The sequence below is a fragment of the Chaetomium globosum genome, genomic scaffold, assembly GCF_000143365.1.
Source record: "Chaetomium globosum CBS 148.51 scaffold_2 genomic scaffold, whole genome shotgun sequence".
Lineage (NCBI taxonomy): Eukaryota > Fungi > Ascomycota > Sordariomycetes > Sordariales > Chaetomiaceae > Chaetomium > Chaetomium globosum.
The window spans coordinates 364,591-381,038 of NT_165977.1; the positions used below are offsets into that span (position 1 = coordinate 364,591).

Sequence of the window (16,448 nt, forward strand, 5' to 3'; positions counted from 1 at the left end):
TTTGAGAATGGAGCAGTGCCGTCGCGAGGGAAAGGAGGGCGGCGGCCTTGAATGGGGAGCGCAGATTGCATTTACATACCGGCAAGCGAGAAGGCGAGTTTCATTCAAAGCACGGATTTTATCAACAAATACATATATATTGCTGTTTGTGTTTTAAACCATGCTGCGACGCTGACTATGTTCCAAGTACGATACACATCACTATGCTGTCTACGGTGCATCCATCATGAGGTCAAATCTGATGGTAGTAGTGACCTTGGCCCTCGGCGGACACAAACCATCCCCCCGCCAAAATCCAATAGGCGTCCTAACACGCGCCGACTACCCGTAGATGGGTTCATGGGTTCGTCATCAGAATCCCCGTCCGTAGACTCCTCATCAGAACCTTCAGTAGAAGTTTCATAATAATACCCACATGAGGATCCTCACCAGAATTCCCGTCCCAATCCTCATCAGGGTCTCTCTTCATAACATGCCAACACTTGTAACCTGGTTGGAAAGAGCCGACAAGGGCCTTCCCGGTCGTCTTGCCACGACGCCTGTCAGTTCTTATGTCTTGGCTGGTCCATTTGCGATATACACTGCCAGCCTTGGCATTTTTCTTTCTCCTCAGCGTTGCACAATGGTACGCTTCAAAGTTCTCCTTGGCACTCTGTGTTGCAATAACCCTGCAAGCGCCCAGTTGGTGCCACTTTGTCAAAGTCGGGACCCAGCCCTTTGGGCCACTGCTGCCGCGTGGGTGACGTTTAAAGTTGAATAACGTAGTCGGTGCAGCAAGATCGGCAGGATCTGAGCGTGTCAACGACGGGGACGCATGACATCCCAGCATCCCAGCGTATGCTTTATATATGTAACGGTGGGTGTAGTAATCGATTCCTTCTCGCCTTAACAGTGTCCACTTCTCGGTGGCCTTGGTTGTGGACCATATTTATTGTCGATTTACAAAGGTTTCAATGAATTCACAATCAAGAAGGCAATTTAAATGTACACCTTGTTCAACTTATGATTGAAGCATTAACATTGTATTCTAAGTCGCTCTTCGCTTTGTTCTAAGATACTCCATGCTACCTACTTGGCGGTTTTCAATTATCACCCTTACGCCAACCGTGGACAGCATCATGTTCCCGAGCACATACGTACTCGCTGCTTCTTTTCCTGGCGCTTCATTAGGCCGTGGTCATGACAACAACCATCTTCCACCTCCAGGCTGGGCCTTATTTCAGGTTACATACCAATGTAATGTAGGTACCTATATAGATGTTCCATGACACTCAGACGAAGATAACGTCCCTAGCTCACATATCCCATGTAACTAGGAGGAAAAGGAAGGAATCGATATACAGTTGACAATCCAAAAGGAAAGAAAAAATGGAAAACACCCTTAAACCGATATTCTATTTCTGGTTTGTCATCCCATGGTCTCCATACTCCACCTCCTCCGTCCATCGTTCCGTTCATGTCCCCCGATCAATCCGCAAACCCCTAGTTCGTACATGCACCTTCCATTATTTTGATCAGTTCAGACGCAAAAAACGACACCAGCTTTGTGGCCATCGCAAGCCCCCCGCCGCACAACCCTTCATCGCCACTGACTGCCACGCTAACATCCTGGCCTTGACGGACGATGGCATTGAAGAACAGTTGATGTGGGGACAAGTGACCCGTCTCGAGCCCTTCAATAGTAGAAACCGTGGATGATGACGGCGTCGTGGCGGTGAAGTAATCCGAAGCAAGGGGCTCGCCGAGCCGATGCCTGCGGAGCACTACTTTCACCGCGCTCTTGTCATCCTCGTTCTCAAACGCTGCCGTTTGTTCTTGGGCGCTGACGATGTTGAGATAAGCATTGAACCTTGGGCGATATCGTTGCCAACCGTCTGACTGCGCGAATCTGCTGAGCTGTGCCAGATGGTCTTGCACAAAGTCCAGTAGCTGCTCCTGCCCCTCCACGGAAGAAGATGAAGCACCGGAGCGTTGATTGCTGCTGCCCAGGTCTATGCAAAACGGCGTCACGGTCAGGGTCGGAACGCTTGCCGCGGTCAAGTCGAGGGTCTGCGCCCCGTTCACCGAGGAAAGCGACCGCGAAGCATGGTTCAGACCGAAGGTGGGCCGGGAACGTTGCGTGAAGTGTCCCAAAGTCTTGGCATAGGCAAGCACGATGGCGGCCGAGATGCGTGCACCGTTTTCGGTCTGCCAAAATGTGCTGATAGTGCTCTGTGGGACGACGGTAGGATAGCTGGCTTTGAAGTGCGAGCCGAGCGGAGAATCGTCATGCGTGGATGCCGGTTCGTCACTCTCGGTCCCAGCTCTCCCACGTAGCACTGTATCTTGGGCGTGTGACAGATGGTGTTTCCAATACAAGGCCTCGGCATCGGGCTTTCTGAAATCCTGGATTTGCTGGATCACTTCTTCGAAGGGCGCACGAGTGTCCAGGACCTTGCCAAGGGAGAGGAGCTCGTTGAGGTCCTTCACGATCATCTTGATACTCCATGCATCGTACAGTGCATGATGAACTCGGAGCACGACTGCCTGGCCGTCTGAAGCTTCCAGAAACGAAAGGCTAGCCGGGGGAACCCTCAAGTCCGATGGCTTCCCATTTTCTTTTTCCACGTGCTCGTCGATCAAGGTTTGGATGAGTTTCGAAGGGTCTTGGAGAACTGAGAACTGATCTTCTCCAGTCCATTGCTCGCCCAAAGTGATTTGGACCAGCCCTCTTGTTTTGCCTCCCCATACGAATGTCGTCCGGAGAGCCCCGTGAAGGCGGCAGAGCTCAGCCCAGCAGCTTGCCACATTCTTCGCATCGAGGGAACCACCAACAACACGGTACACCCATGGGGGTGCAAAGAACCTCTTCCCGCTCTGCAACCACTGCTCCAAATGGACGCGCTGACCTGGCAACACAGGCAGGACAGACCTGATCTGGTTCTTTGGTAGCCCGAGTTTATTGGCCACCAAATCCTTCAGCTCTTCACACTGGGCCAGTAGGTGCTGTCTCGGCTTTTGTACCACGACCTCCCGTGCCAAGGTGGCTTTCTCGACTATGTCATGAATGCTGGCGCCTTTACTGATGTCAAAGACGCTCACAGTGACGCCCATTTGCTTCCTCAAGAGCATCGATAGGCGGATGGCCAAGATTGAGTCGAGACCCATGTTGACCAGCCGCGTGGTGTAGCCGATATCCTTGCCTCTGCATCTTGTACCGAGCACTTTCTTGACCAGTTCCAAAATAGTGTCGGCCATCGCTGAATTTGAGCCGTTTCTTTCAGAAGGACTGCCTCTGTTGTCTGCGGCTCTACTTTCCAAAGCCGAGCCTTTCTTCCTCAAGATGTCGAGAGGACCAATATCAAGTGCGGGATCCGACACTTCGCACGAGAGGACCCATCTCAATGCCGCTTCCAATCGACTTCCAAGTGTTTCCACGTCCTCTCCAGTCATCTTGGCTCTCAGCTTGCCGCGAAGGGTGCCATTCTGGACCTGGAAGCTAACGATCACAGGGGTATCGTCATACGCCGGCCCATCGTCAGACTCTTCTTTTCCGTTTTGGGTCTGAGTTTGGGCTCCATTATTGAACAGCGGCTTTGACAAACCGTCGCTGTCGGCGCTTGTGGCGTCAACAATGCCATCAAAGACGAACAAACTCTGGAAAAGAGCCGCGGGGAGGTGTTCCCGGTCTCGGCTTGACGATCTCCACAATGCTTGGATCTTCCTCAGCGACCCCATTGCGACCGTCCCTCTCGCGTCGTCGCTCAGCTGCTGTACCCGGACCAGCGCCTCTGCAACTCTGACGGGGGTCCCTCGGTCACCCGCCAACTTGACCCGCATCGGCACCGTGTTGATGGTAGGACCGACGACAACAGCGTCACCGTTAACGCCACCGTTAGCGCCACCGTCAAACCCGCCCTCCGTCGAGATGACCTCGCCATAGACGACATCCGCCTGCCCGTACAGAGACTCGCACAGCACCTTCACCCACGCCAGCTGAAGCGCCGCCTTGGTCGTCACGCTCAACGACCTGCATCGTGCCTGCAGAAACGATAGCTCTTGCTCGCTCAGGGCAAAGTGGAAGGCAGACGATGCCTGCAGAGAGTCGTCTGGGAAATGCAGCGGCGTGTAGCTATACCCCTGGACAAGCTTGCCCCAGAACGCCACCGAAGCCCTTTGTGCCAGGGCGACTGTCCTCGCAAAGGGCCGGAACAGATGAGACCGCACAGCTGCCTGGCCACCAATCTCGTCACGGCCTTGAAGGCGTCGGGCGTAGTTCTCTCCCAGGATACGCCACACCGCCCGAATCGAGGCCGCGTCATACAGCGCATGGTGGATCCTCAGCTGCACCCGCCCAGGAGGACCCGCCTCCACCACCTCCCAGTGGACCAGATCGCTCTGTTCGACGGGGGAGACAACACCAACCCAGGGGGCGTCGTCGTCGTGGGTGAAGATGAATCGCGTTCGAAGGATCTCACACGCCTGCACCGTGTCCCTGGCCGCAGCGAAGAAGCTGTCGAGGGTAGGGGTGTCTGCGGCGAGGGCCTTGTCGGAGAGCTGGATGGTGTGTGTGTAGGTGTAGGCCTTGTCGGCGATGGCGAGCGACGCGCTGAGCATGCTTTCTTGAAGGGGGGTTGCCGCGAATAAGAGGTCCTTGGCGAGTCGCTGCAGGGTTGCGTCGTACGCGTCGTCGTCGCTGATGCCCTTGGTGGGTTTGTCGTTTCTGGTGTGGGTGGAATGTTTGGTTGTGTTGCCGTTGGGTTTGGTGCTACGCTTGGTTTTCATCTCCTGGATCAGTCTTGCGGTGTTTTGGATTGTTCGAGCTCTGATGACTGCGTCAGGGGAGAGCCAGATGTTCTCCAACTTGTTGATGAGCTTGACGAATGGAATGACAGTGATCGAATCGAGACCCAGCTGGTACAGTGAAGTTGGCTTTGCACTGGTTGGTATATCAGACGGTTTGAGTCGGAGAAGGCGACAAGCGGCTGTGCGTACGGATGCCAGGGCCTGTTGGTATCCCTCATCCGCCAAACCCGATCCTGGCTCAGCGTCAATCGGGGCGTGGTGACCATTGGGAACAACAGCGTCCTCTGTTGCACACCATTGTTGCCCTGGCAGAAACTGTCCGACTCGTGCGTTCTCATCGGCAGCGCTAAACACAACGTCTGCAAACAACCGGCCGACCTCATCCAGCTGGGTCTCGCTTAGAGCGCCAGCCGAAGACAGCGTCAACAGAATCTTGCCATCCGGGTGCAGGTCGACGTCAATGGCCAAGGCCATGTCACTCTTGCTCTGGGTCCCCAGAGCACTCATGCGGCCCGGCCCCGGTTCCGGCGTGTCGCCAGTCTCCGTTGTATCATCAGCGGGGATAAGGTTGATGCTAAGCAGACTGTCAAACAGCCTCTCTTCGGATCCGGTCCAGCGTTGTACCTGCTCCACGTTGGCGAATGGCAACGTTTCCTGGCAGGCAGCGGCATGGGCTTCGTGAACTCGCTGAGCAAGTTCCGGCAGGGGCTCGTCCGTCTCTTGGAAGCTGAGGGTTTGGACCAGCGTATTGAGGCATGGCCCAATGAACTCTTCCGTTCCGTCGATGATGTGGGCGAGGAGAGGCCGGAGTGACATAACGAAGCCATACACGACCGATGTTTGTCGGGTAAGTTGCGCTAGACAGAGTGCCGTAGCCAGTTGGAAGGCAGTAGACACTGAAATTGACGCGCCAGATTGTTGCGACAGAGCCCGCAGCTTAGATTTGAGCTCAGAAATGGTGTAGTCGAGAGAGCGAGTCGAACGAACCATGGAGTCATTGTTGTTGTTGTTGTTGTTGTTGTCCGTCCCAACACGGCATTGCCGCACACCGTGAAACTTCGTTTGCCACGAGCGTCGTGCGGATTCCAATTGCGCACCCGAAAGGTAACAGGAACTAGAAATGCCTCGCAACACATCGAGACTCATGTTTCTGCAAAGGGGCTCGGTGGGATGTTGCTTGTGATAGGCCTGCTCCAACTTCTTTCTGAGCAGGTCGATAGCCACACCATCAAACAACGCATGATGTATCTTCAATGAAACGATAGTCTCGCCAGAACCCTCCCCCTCTTGCATACGTAAGCGAATGGGAGGCCGTATGCTCATCTCCGCCACGATTCCAGCCGCATTCTCCCCACAGTCGAATGGCGAGACAGGAGGGGACCGGAGGACGACCTGGAAGATTTTACCGTCATGCTCCCGCTGAACGAAGCATGTCCTCAGCATGGCTTCGGATGCGATGACTTCCTCGGCTACCTTCTTCCATCTGCCAGCGTCCGTGCCGCGAGAGAGACGGTAGTGGAACTGTGCCACATACGGAACTTCGACAGGTGCTTTGTCTTCATCCCCGTCACCGTCCCCAGCACTCTTAACTCTGAGCCACCACGACAAAGATCGCGCGACGAGGGCCGATTGTAGAGGCAGGCATGGTAGGACGGCTTCGATTTGGGACTCGCTGAGTTGCGTGGGAAGTGGGCCGAGATCTGCGACATTGAACGGCTCAACGCCCTGTTGTGCCATGTCTGACGCCTGTTGATCCGCCGAGGAAGATGAAGACATGCCATGTGCTGGCGCGCTGCCGTTTAGGCGCCGGTCAGCCAACCGAGCTATGGATCGCACTGTACACGAGGGGGATAGGATGTCGACCATCTTGAGCTTGGAGAAGCCTCGTCTTCGCAAGAGCGACACCAGATGAACAGCCGAGAGACTGTCGATACCAAGGCGGTGGATACTGCTTGTTGCGGTGGCGGAGTGTAGTTTGTTCCCCACGGCCTCTTCCACAGCCGATATGACCGCCAATTCTCCGTCATTCAAGGCGGATCCCGGACTAGTGGCAGTCGCAGAACCAGCAGGGCCTTGCTGGTCTTGTTGGAAAGCGAAGAAGTCGTTTGCGAGCTTAGCCAGGAGCTTAGTATCGACCTTCCCCGACGCGGCCAGGTAGGGGATCTTCGAAACCGAAAGCATCGTGGGTACCATGAAGGCCGGGAGTCCAGCCTCGCATGTCTGTTCAATCCTCTCCAGCAAAGCCGTCCACTCCTCCCCCTGATCCTTGAGAAGCTCAACCTCAGCGTTGGTACCCACTCTGGGAGGATTCCTTGCTCTCCGGGCCATAAATCCGAAGAGCTGCTGCTGCTTCTGACTCGACTCGCCATCCCCACTGGCGACGACGGCGGCGGCAAAGTCCAAGTCACCCTCGCCAACCGCTGCTTGTTTCAGGAAATGCACAACCTCATCGAGCTCGAGCCTCTGCCCCCGGATCTTGGCCTGCTGGTCCGCCCTGCCCAGGAATTCCAGCGTGCCGTCGTGCATCATCCTCATCACGTCGCCCGTTCTGTACATTCTTCTGGGTCCGCCTCCCAGCAACAAGGTCGTCTGAAAGCTCTTGGCGTTCTCGTCCGGCCTGTCGAGATAGCCCATGGATACCTGCGGCCCCGCGATGCACAGCTCGCCCGGCTGTCCCCTTCGGGCAATAACCTGTTCCTCGCCAGTGCCGGGGCACAGCAGCAATGCCTCAAGACCCTGCAACGGCAAACCAAGATTGCGAGCGTTGGAGTGGGCGTTCACCGCATGCCCCAGACAGCCAATGGTCACCTCGGTCGGCCCGTAGAAGTTGAAGAGAACAGCCCCTGAATGTTCTCCTTCTTGTTTCTCTGGCCCCCCCTTCGTCCACATATCCAGCAACTCGCTCGACGCCTTCTCCCCGCCAGTTGTCACCGCCCGAACCGAGGGCATATCCTCCGGCCGCAGGCCCAGCTGCGTCAGCACCGAAGGCACGGAACCAAAATGCGTGACGCTCCGCTCGTTGATGACCCGCTGCAAGCTTCCGAGAATGGCCGTGCGGTCCCTGCCAATGACAACACTGTAACCCAGGTGCCAGGGCACAAAGAGCTGCGTGAGGTGGGGATCGAAGGCGCGGGACGTAAGGTTGAGATATTTTCCGGCGCCGCCGAGGGAGGCTGTTGCGGGCGAGGACTCGATCAGGCGCGCGCTGAAGGCGGCGATGAAGTGGCAGAGGTTGCTGTTGGATACGCGGACGCCCTTGGGATGGCCGGTCGAGCCGGAGGTGTAGAGGAGATAGCCGCCGTGCCCGGGTTTGGGGTGTCTTTGATGAGACACTGGCCAAGACAGCATCGTATTGACGGCCTTGTCTCCATCTGGGAGCAACAAGGCCGGTGGATCATTGTCCAGGTTCAGTTCTAGGTCTCCCGCTAGCTCCTCGGTGGTGATGATGAGCTTTGCCCCAGCGTCCCGGATCAACAGTTGTTTCCGAGCTGAGGGTAGGTCTTCGTCCACAGGGAGGTACACATAGCCAGCCCGAAAGATGGCTAAGGTCGCCGCGAGGGACTTGATATCCCTGCTCAAATACAGACCAACAACATCATCTGCTTGGAGATGGGCTTTGTGTGATGCTAGGCTCGAGGCGATGGCGTTGGCGAGCCTGTCTAACTGGGCGTATGTGATTGTCTTGGTGGTTATTTCGTTGCAATCACCTTCGTCTGGTGGCGAAAGAGTGAGTTCCTCGACCGCGACCCATTCGGGGTGGTCCAACGCATGTTGAGAGACCTTATCCGTTGGGTCGACTGCACCAATATCTTCACCGGTATTGGCTTTGCCACTGATTGACACGAGGGCCCGGTCCATTCTGTTCGGCAGCAGATGGAGAAGCAACTGAGGTGACTCTAACATGGCCTTAGCCTGGTCGATGATTTGCCTCAGCATCAAGTCCAGCTGGGCCTGAGAGATGCGGCTCCCGTCGCCTGTGAGTTCCATAATACCGTCGTGCTCAAAGACATTCAAGGCGAGTGGATGCTCCACGTTGAGCGACAATGCCTGCTCTTCTCCTCGGAACATTTGCGGGGTACTGTTGTCTTCGGGATCGCCATCACTTCCCGGGGCGGGGTGGTAGACAAAGAAACCCGGAAAGGGGGCGTTGCTGTTTTCGCTGCCCCTGTTGAGGATTCTTTTGATATCCACAGGATGCAGGTTATGCATGGTCCGGGAAAGGCTGGAGGAGTCACGCGCCATGTTACTCCAGAGCTCCTGGGCCGAATGGGCATCGGCGCGAACAAGCACAGGAAGAGTAGCCATCGCCGGGCCCATGACCCGAGCGAGGTCCGGGTGTAGAATCCTTTGTGAGGTTGTCTGGCCCAGCACAACAGCCTTGAGTTCCAGGTATGACGCTAGAACGCACCCGAACGCGGACTTAAATAATGTTGGGAAATCGGGGAACCTCGGCGCAGCTGCTGACCTGGATGGGAGGAGGAAAGAAGGAATGGACTTTTTCGAAAGGAGAATTCGCCGTGGTTGTTTCTGCCGGGACTGTGTCAGGTCGGGGAATGGAGCGTTCAGGGCGCCCACCGCCTCCCTAGTACCGGCTAGATGACTGTCCCACACGGAGGCGGCCTCGTCTCTTTGGTGGGGGGTGGGCAACAAACCCAGCTCCATGCCCCTGGCCAGCGGCACCGGCATATCACCGGCATGGGTATCCCCTCCTTGCCCCTGGTAGGACTTGGCAACGGTGTCGAGGAGGATTTCTGACGACACATTGTCGTAGAGGGCGTGATGCATGCTCAACATCAACTTGTTTCCTCTGTCGTCAAATGTCACGGACCATGGGGGCCGGATTGTCGTCGTCGGTGCCAGTTCCATCTGCAGCTTCTCGGCCCACCTGGCCAGATCCCGATCTTCGTCACCGGATAGCCAAGTCCAACAGACGGTTGGCTCACGGCGGACCAGCTGAAGAATGGTGGACCGGATCCCTTGGTGTCGAGCCCATGTCACAACATTGCGTGTATTCTCTGCTGTGTGTTCCACCTCGAGCTGTGTCAGGGGAACGAAGATGGTTCGAAGTATGTCGAATTTCCTGGTAGCCTCGGTCCAGGCTTCCTTTAAACGGAGACCATCAACCTTTCCCTGGTGGCCCAAGTCAAACACACGGTGCGCCCAGTACGCCCGGGGCTCGAACATTGTCTCCGCGATAAGTGACTCCTGGATTGGGGTCGCAGGCACCACGTACAACGTATCATGTGGCCTCATGTCGCCACGGAGCTTGTTGGTCAGGGCATCTTTGATGGAAGCTATCCATGATGTTTCTGGAGCCGGTCTTGGTGGTACTGTGCCGTTGGGAGTTTGTGATATGGCCCTTTGATCCGGCAGCTTGCTGAGAACGACCTCGACTAGTTCGCCGAGAGACTGACACCGCATGAGGACGAGGACCCCAACCGCGCACCCAAGCCGCCGTTTTAACGACCATGCCAGCTTAGTGACTTGCAGAGAGCTGAACCCAAGGCCGGCCAAGCTATCCCCGGGAGACAGGGGCTCGATTGCCACCTTGAACTCCTCGGCGATAATCCGAAGGATGGGAAGTTGGTCCTTAGTCCACTGTGGTTTCGTTTCGCCGCCATCACTTGGGGACCGTCCGGAGTTGTTGCCCTCTCTTCCAGCCAGGACGTTGAGATCCGACTTATCGTAGATTTCCTGCAGGGCTTTGCGGTCGACCTTGTTTGAAGCGGTCCTCGGCATCGTGGTGTTCAAAACAACCACGTGGCCGGGAACCATGTATGCAGGCAGTAGGTCCCTAGCCCTCTGGAATACCTCCGTCCTTATCTGCCCTCCATCGACAATGTCTTTCTTGACGGAGACGAAGGTGACGATGACTTTATTGTTGCCGTCCCCAGCCCCTGGGCGAGGGAGGTGCAGTGTCTCGACATGCTCGACGGCCGCGTGTTCATCCTTAACACTAGCACACGCGGCACTGATCTCACTGAGCTCAATGCGAATGCCGGTGATCTTGACCAAGTCGTCGTTTCGGCCGAGAAACTCGAAGCCGTGGTCGTTGAGACGGGCCACATCCCCTGTCAGGTAGATGCGCTCATCGATGCCGGGGACGCCCTGAATAAAAGATTTGGCCGTCTTGACCTCGTTGCTGAGGTAGCCCTTGGCCACCTGCGCGCCCCCCAGAGCCAACTCGCCGATACCGTACCGCGGAACAAGCTCCCACCGCTTCTGCTTGGTCTGCGCTACCTCAACCTCGCGGACGACGTAAGCTGTGCAGGGGCTCAGGGGGAAGCCCACATTGGCAGCCTTGGCCCGGTCTCTGCTCTTGCCGTAGAACCGCCGCATCGTGGATACGACAGCGTTCTCGGCCGGCCCGTAGGTGTTATACGCGCGGGTGGTGATCTCCGGGGCCGCCCAGGCTTCGGCGACACTTTCCGTCAGCTTCTCGCCGATGAAGGTCACGTATTGCAGAGTCGACCCCCTGAGCTCGTCGACATGAATGCTCGCGCCAAAGGATGGTGTGAGGTGGGCGTGCGTGGGGCAGGACTTCCAGATGAACTCGACAAAGGTACCCAACACCAGTTCTCTTATGCCGCTGATGACACTGCCGGCAATTCCCCAAGTGTAGAAAAGATCTTGAACGAAGACGTCAAAACTGTATGCTGACAGCTGCAAAGTCCGCACCTGTCCACCCTTCTCATCGTGTTCGACTCGGATCTGTAAGTCGCGCATGGCCTGTGCCGCGGCGCTGTGTTGGATCATGACACCCTTTGGCTCACCCGTGGTGCCCGAGGTCCACAGCAGATATGCCAAATCTTTCCCGCTGAGATTCTTGGAAGATAAGATACCGTCGCGGGGAGAAGCTCTCACGGGTGACTTCTGGTCTGCGTACTTGTCGAGAAGAATGACCCGAACGCCTTCGAGACTCTGATGTGAGAGGCAAGGCTCTACCAGGTGCAACGACTCCGTGGTAGTTAGGAGCAACTTGCTCTGTGTCCGGGCAATCAGTGAGGTTCGCCTCTGCACGGGTGATGTCTCGTCGATGGGGCACCAGGCCGAACCAGCTTTCAAGATAGCCAGGATGGCAACATAGAGCTCGACACTCCGCTGCAAACAAATGGGGATAACGTCGACATCCTCCTCGCGTAGGATGTTTGCTAAGCCGTTCGCCCTCGCATCAAGCTCCGCATAGCTCAACTCAATGGGAGGTGAGTCTAGCGAGGTGTAAAAGCTCAGGGCCAGAAGGTCGGGGGTTGAGGTGGCCTGGTCCTCGAATTGGGAGTGCAGGAGCTCAGTTCGAACATGACTCTGTTGGTCATTGTTTTCTTTGTTTTCAGCTGGAACCGGAATAGTCCCTTCTGCAGAGAGCAAGTCCATAGGCAGACGTGCTGGTAGCCCCTGAACTAGGTCGTCTGGAGATGAACCAAGCATAACTTCGACCAGCGCTCCGAATTGCTTTACGATGCAAGTTGCTGCAAATCCTGAGAGGGCGTCTTCGCTATAAGTGAGCTTGAACGTCATCTTGTCGGTCTGCCGGTTACGGCTTGGGGAGTGGGGGTTTGTCGGAAAGATCTCGACGAAAACAGGAAAATCGTAACGTATGGCCGGGTTCTGCATCTCCGTCCAGAGGTCAGGGAGAGTCTCCCCAAGGCCATCTTGAGAATTGGGGCCCTCTGGAGCGTAGGCTTGCAAAGCCAATGCCGTGTTGTATGGCCGTGTTTTGAAGACGCCAAAGGATGTGTGCCGATAACGCTGCGCAAATCTCGAGTGACTCACAAGACTATCCACAAGCTCACTGATTGTCTGGGCCTCGGGTAGGGCCACCCGGCAGGGCACGACGGAGAAAGTGGGTGCATGTGCTGGGAGATCCTGGCCCGAGATGATGCTCCCGAACAGGACATCTCCCGTGTCTGATTCAGAGAACAAGTTGAGGAGAAGAGCCCAAGACGCTTGCAAGATGGACAAGGGGGATGTGCCTAAAGTCCTACTCTTGCATTCTAGGACCTGCCATGGTAGGTCACTCGCGTATTCGACCATCCCATGTCGGCGATCCTCGTCCGCGATAGATGGGTTGACATTATCCCCGCTCAAGGAACCAAAAGCCTCAGATTCCCAGCCTTTGAGGTATTGTTGCCAGAGCTCATCAGTGTCAGTGTTCTTGTTTGAGGCCCACTCGAACACAGCGTCGGAGATGCCATGCCGTTGAAGAGGTTCCAGGCCACGATACCGCCTTGATATATCGCTCATAAGCACCTCAAGCGACGCCCCATCGCAAATGCAGTGAGCCATGCTGACGACGAGGAGCCCAGCGCTCGCCAAATCAGGATCGGAATTGCTGTCTGGCTCAATAATCTGGATATGGTACAACCTCTGCGAGTCGAGAGAAATGTTCGCCTCGGCCAAGTCAAGCCATGGCTTTACATCTTCTGCGAGTTGACTTGTTGATGCTCTGGTGTGCACTACTCGGTTCTCGTCGTTGACGAATCGACGCCATGCTTCGGGCGTCAAAATAGCCTGAGAGAAAGGTGACAAAGGATCGTCACACGGGAGGATCGCGCAGCGATAGATGGCCTGTTCGGAGATGACCCCCTTGACGGCTTCTTTTAGCCTCTCGATAGAGATATCCGATCGCAATTTCAATACAGAATGGCTAATGTAGTTGCTGCTATCCATCGCAAAGCTCACGGCCAGCTGGCTCTGTGTGCATGTTGTGGGCAGAACCATCTCGATATCGGCCGCGTGGGCCAGGTTGAGCTTGTCGAGTGCCTCTGGAACGTATTTGGAAGAGAAGTTGGCCAGTTGGCGTTGTATGTCGTTGTCCAGTTTAGTCCGGGTGTCAACTTCCACCGGCGGGGGAAAGAAAACAGATCGGATGCTAGCTCCTGAGTCAAGCAAAGAAGCCAATGACGGCTGTAGACGCGCATGCTTATCATGCGTTGATCCGGAGCTAGGCCAGCGCTTTCGTATGTCGCGCAAAAGCGTCATTGCGCGGAGGCTGTCGATGCCAGCCTGGCCAAGTGGCGTCGTGGCCGTGATCGTCACCGTGGTACCAGAGGAGTTACCATCGGTGAGGATTTCGAATACCATATCGATGAGTTCTTTCTCTAGCCTGGCATTTTTGGGATCATCCAGGCGTCCGACACAGTCCTGGATGTCGTCCTCCACAAGCTTCATACCCCCCGGGCCGCTGCTGTCTTCCAGTACCTCCCGCACGTACAAAGAAGCTCGTTTGCGATCGAGCTTGCCCGAGGCAGATCTTGGCAGGGCATCAACCAGGAGAATTTTAAAGGGCCTCATGTAGTCCGGCAAGTGCCGTTGCGCCACCTCGAGACACCTCTGGCGGACAAGCTCAAAGTCCAAACCCGCCCGGGGCTCCAGGACGACCAGACTCACAACCCTCTCCGAGCCGGCCTCCGACGACTGCCCTTTCCAGACACAAGCCATCGTCTCGCGTATGCCGTCCACGCGGCTCGCCAACACACTCTCGATCTCGCCGAGCTCAACGCGTCTCCCGCTCAGCTTGACCTGATCATCCGACATTCGGCCCAGGAACTCAACCACGGGTTCGCCATCCGGGCCCCATACAATCCTGGCTCGATCACCGGTTCTGTACGCCCTCCCCCATCGTGCATCGTCGGAAAAGGCGGCCGCTGTCTCCTCAGGCCGGTTGAGGTAGCCCACGTTGCTCACCTGTGGGCCGGTGATGACCAGTTCTCCCACCGCGCCCATGGGCACGGGCTCTAGGGTGTTTGTTGTCTGAGCGTCAACGATGAGGCAGCCGCACGTGGCGAGAGGCGTCCCTATCACGGAACCTCGTTGGGTGGCAGGGACGTGGGCCTGGGCGATGCAGTAGATGGCCGTCTCCGTGGGCCCGTATCCGTTGTAGATACCGCGTGGTTTGTTTTGCGCGTGGTCGCCGTTCATGGTCCCCACAGGGGGGTTGTGATGAGCAAAGACTTGTAGCAGACGGGTATTCAGCGTCTCGCCACCGACCATCAGGCCGCGGATCGAGGACGGGTCGAGGAGGCTGGCAAAGCTGGGCGTGATATTGGTCATGTCAGCTTCCATGATCCTCAAGACTCTGTCGATGTCTTGTAAAGTGCACTCGCGCGGGGCGCAGCAGAGCGTGGAGCCGGTGCTGAGCGTCCAGAAAATTTCGAAGAGTGAGATGTCGAAGGTTGGTGCCGCGCCCTGGTACCATCTGATGGGCTTGCTGGGTCGTGACGGTGGGACAAGCCGGAAGTGATTACTCAAGGCGGAGATTGTGCACGATGCGGAAATGTGACTAACAGCTACACCTTTCGGCATGCCAGTAGTTCCTGACGTGTAGAGAATGTAGGCCACATCTGTCTCGGCGATTGCTTGTGGTGTTGAAAGCGGTGGTGTTTCCGATTTTGAGTCGCATGATGCGAGATAGGGAGCCACGTCGATCTCGGGGATAGGGGTAAAGGAGGGAGACGACTGTGGCAAGTGTCCTTGCTGTGATGCAACCACAAGAAGAGCAGTTGGTTTTAAATCTGCTATCAACGCGTCCTGTCTGTCCCTTGGGGCGTCCACAGGAATGGGACAAAACGCCATTCCCGCCTTCAAAGCGGCTAGGTAGCTGGTATAAAGCTCAGGGCAAGGTCCCATCAACGCAGCAACAATTCTGACGGACGATTGTGTCCCAGATTGCGACTTCGCATTGGTAAGAAACAGAGCGGCTGCCAGTGCGTTGGCGGCATTTTCGATGTTCTGGTAGGTATACTGAACCCGCTTGCCGCTCTCCAAGTCGACGAGGAAATCCACGGCTATTCTTTCCGGAGTTTCTGCCGCGCGTTGCTCAAACCACCTGTGGAGCAGCGCCTGCCCGTTCTCCTCAATCTTAGGATCCTCAAGCTTCTGGTTCACCGAGGAGGCCGGCTCTTCGGAAAACAAATCGAGGGGCCTTGGTTTGGGAGGAAAGTTGAGCACAGAAGGCTTTGTCCATTCAACAGATGCATTTTGACCTTGCTGTAGACCAACAATAAGGTCGTCTAGCATCCGACCCAAAGCCCCGAGAGCAACCACGGGCACAACATTGGCCTGCGCGGCCAGCCGCACCTGTCTGGTTGCCGCATCAATATGAAGCTGTAATGCCTGAATCGCGTGTTAGTCACGTAATCTGCAGCACTCTGTGGCTTTCCAATGTAGCCCATATTGCTATACATACCTTGCCCTCGCCAATGGAAAAGTCAGTTGGGATGACCTGGCCATCCAGGCAGTCAACGAAGCCAGAGTCCCCTTCCTCATGAACTTGGCCGGCGGAATGAGCCAATATGAAGCCGCCGCGTTCGGCATCCTCGATACAGTATTTATCTCCAACTTCGATAACCGCTATCCGAGCCACGAGTCTCACGAATGCTTTGATGGCTGTCTCCTTATCAGGCTTGGGTTCAAGGGGGCTGGACCAGTGCACCAGGTGAATGCTGTTTTCAAGATGGGCTTCTTCTCTCAATCTTGGTAGTTCGAACTCCCGATTCGAAGGCTGTTGGAGGGAATGCAGTGGCCGGAGCTGCGTGATTGGTGGCCGTAGCTTCGGTAGTGTGTTGTTCATGGTGCCGTGAGCTCGCTGAGCCGGGGTTGTTGTTGACTTGACTCTGGGTGCCGCAAATTTCTGAGTGTAACCAATGTACCTTGTACAAATCTTG

The 16,448-nt window shown here is 56.1% G+C and overlaps 1 protein-coding gene across 1 annotated transcript; it reads right to left on the reverse strand.

The window, feature by feature from the left end:
• Window positions 1-1,482: 1,482 nt before the first annotated feature.
• CHGG_02251 (uncharacterized protein) lies at window positions 1,483-16,354 on the reverse strand (the record flags this gene model as incomplete). Its single annotated transcript, XM_001228766.1, has 2 exons — window positions 1,483-15,897; window positions 15,971-16,354. The coding sequence occupies 2 exons, from the start codon at window positions 16,352-16,354 to the stop codon at window positions 1,483-1,485; spliced, it is 14,799 nt and encodes a 4,932-aa protein (XP_001228767.1).
• Between the last annotated feature and the right edge of the window lie 94 nt (window positions 16,355-16,448).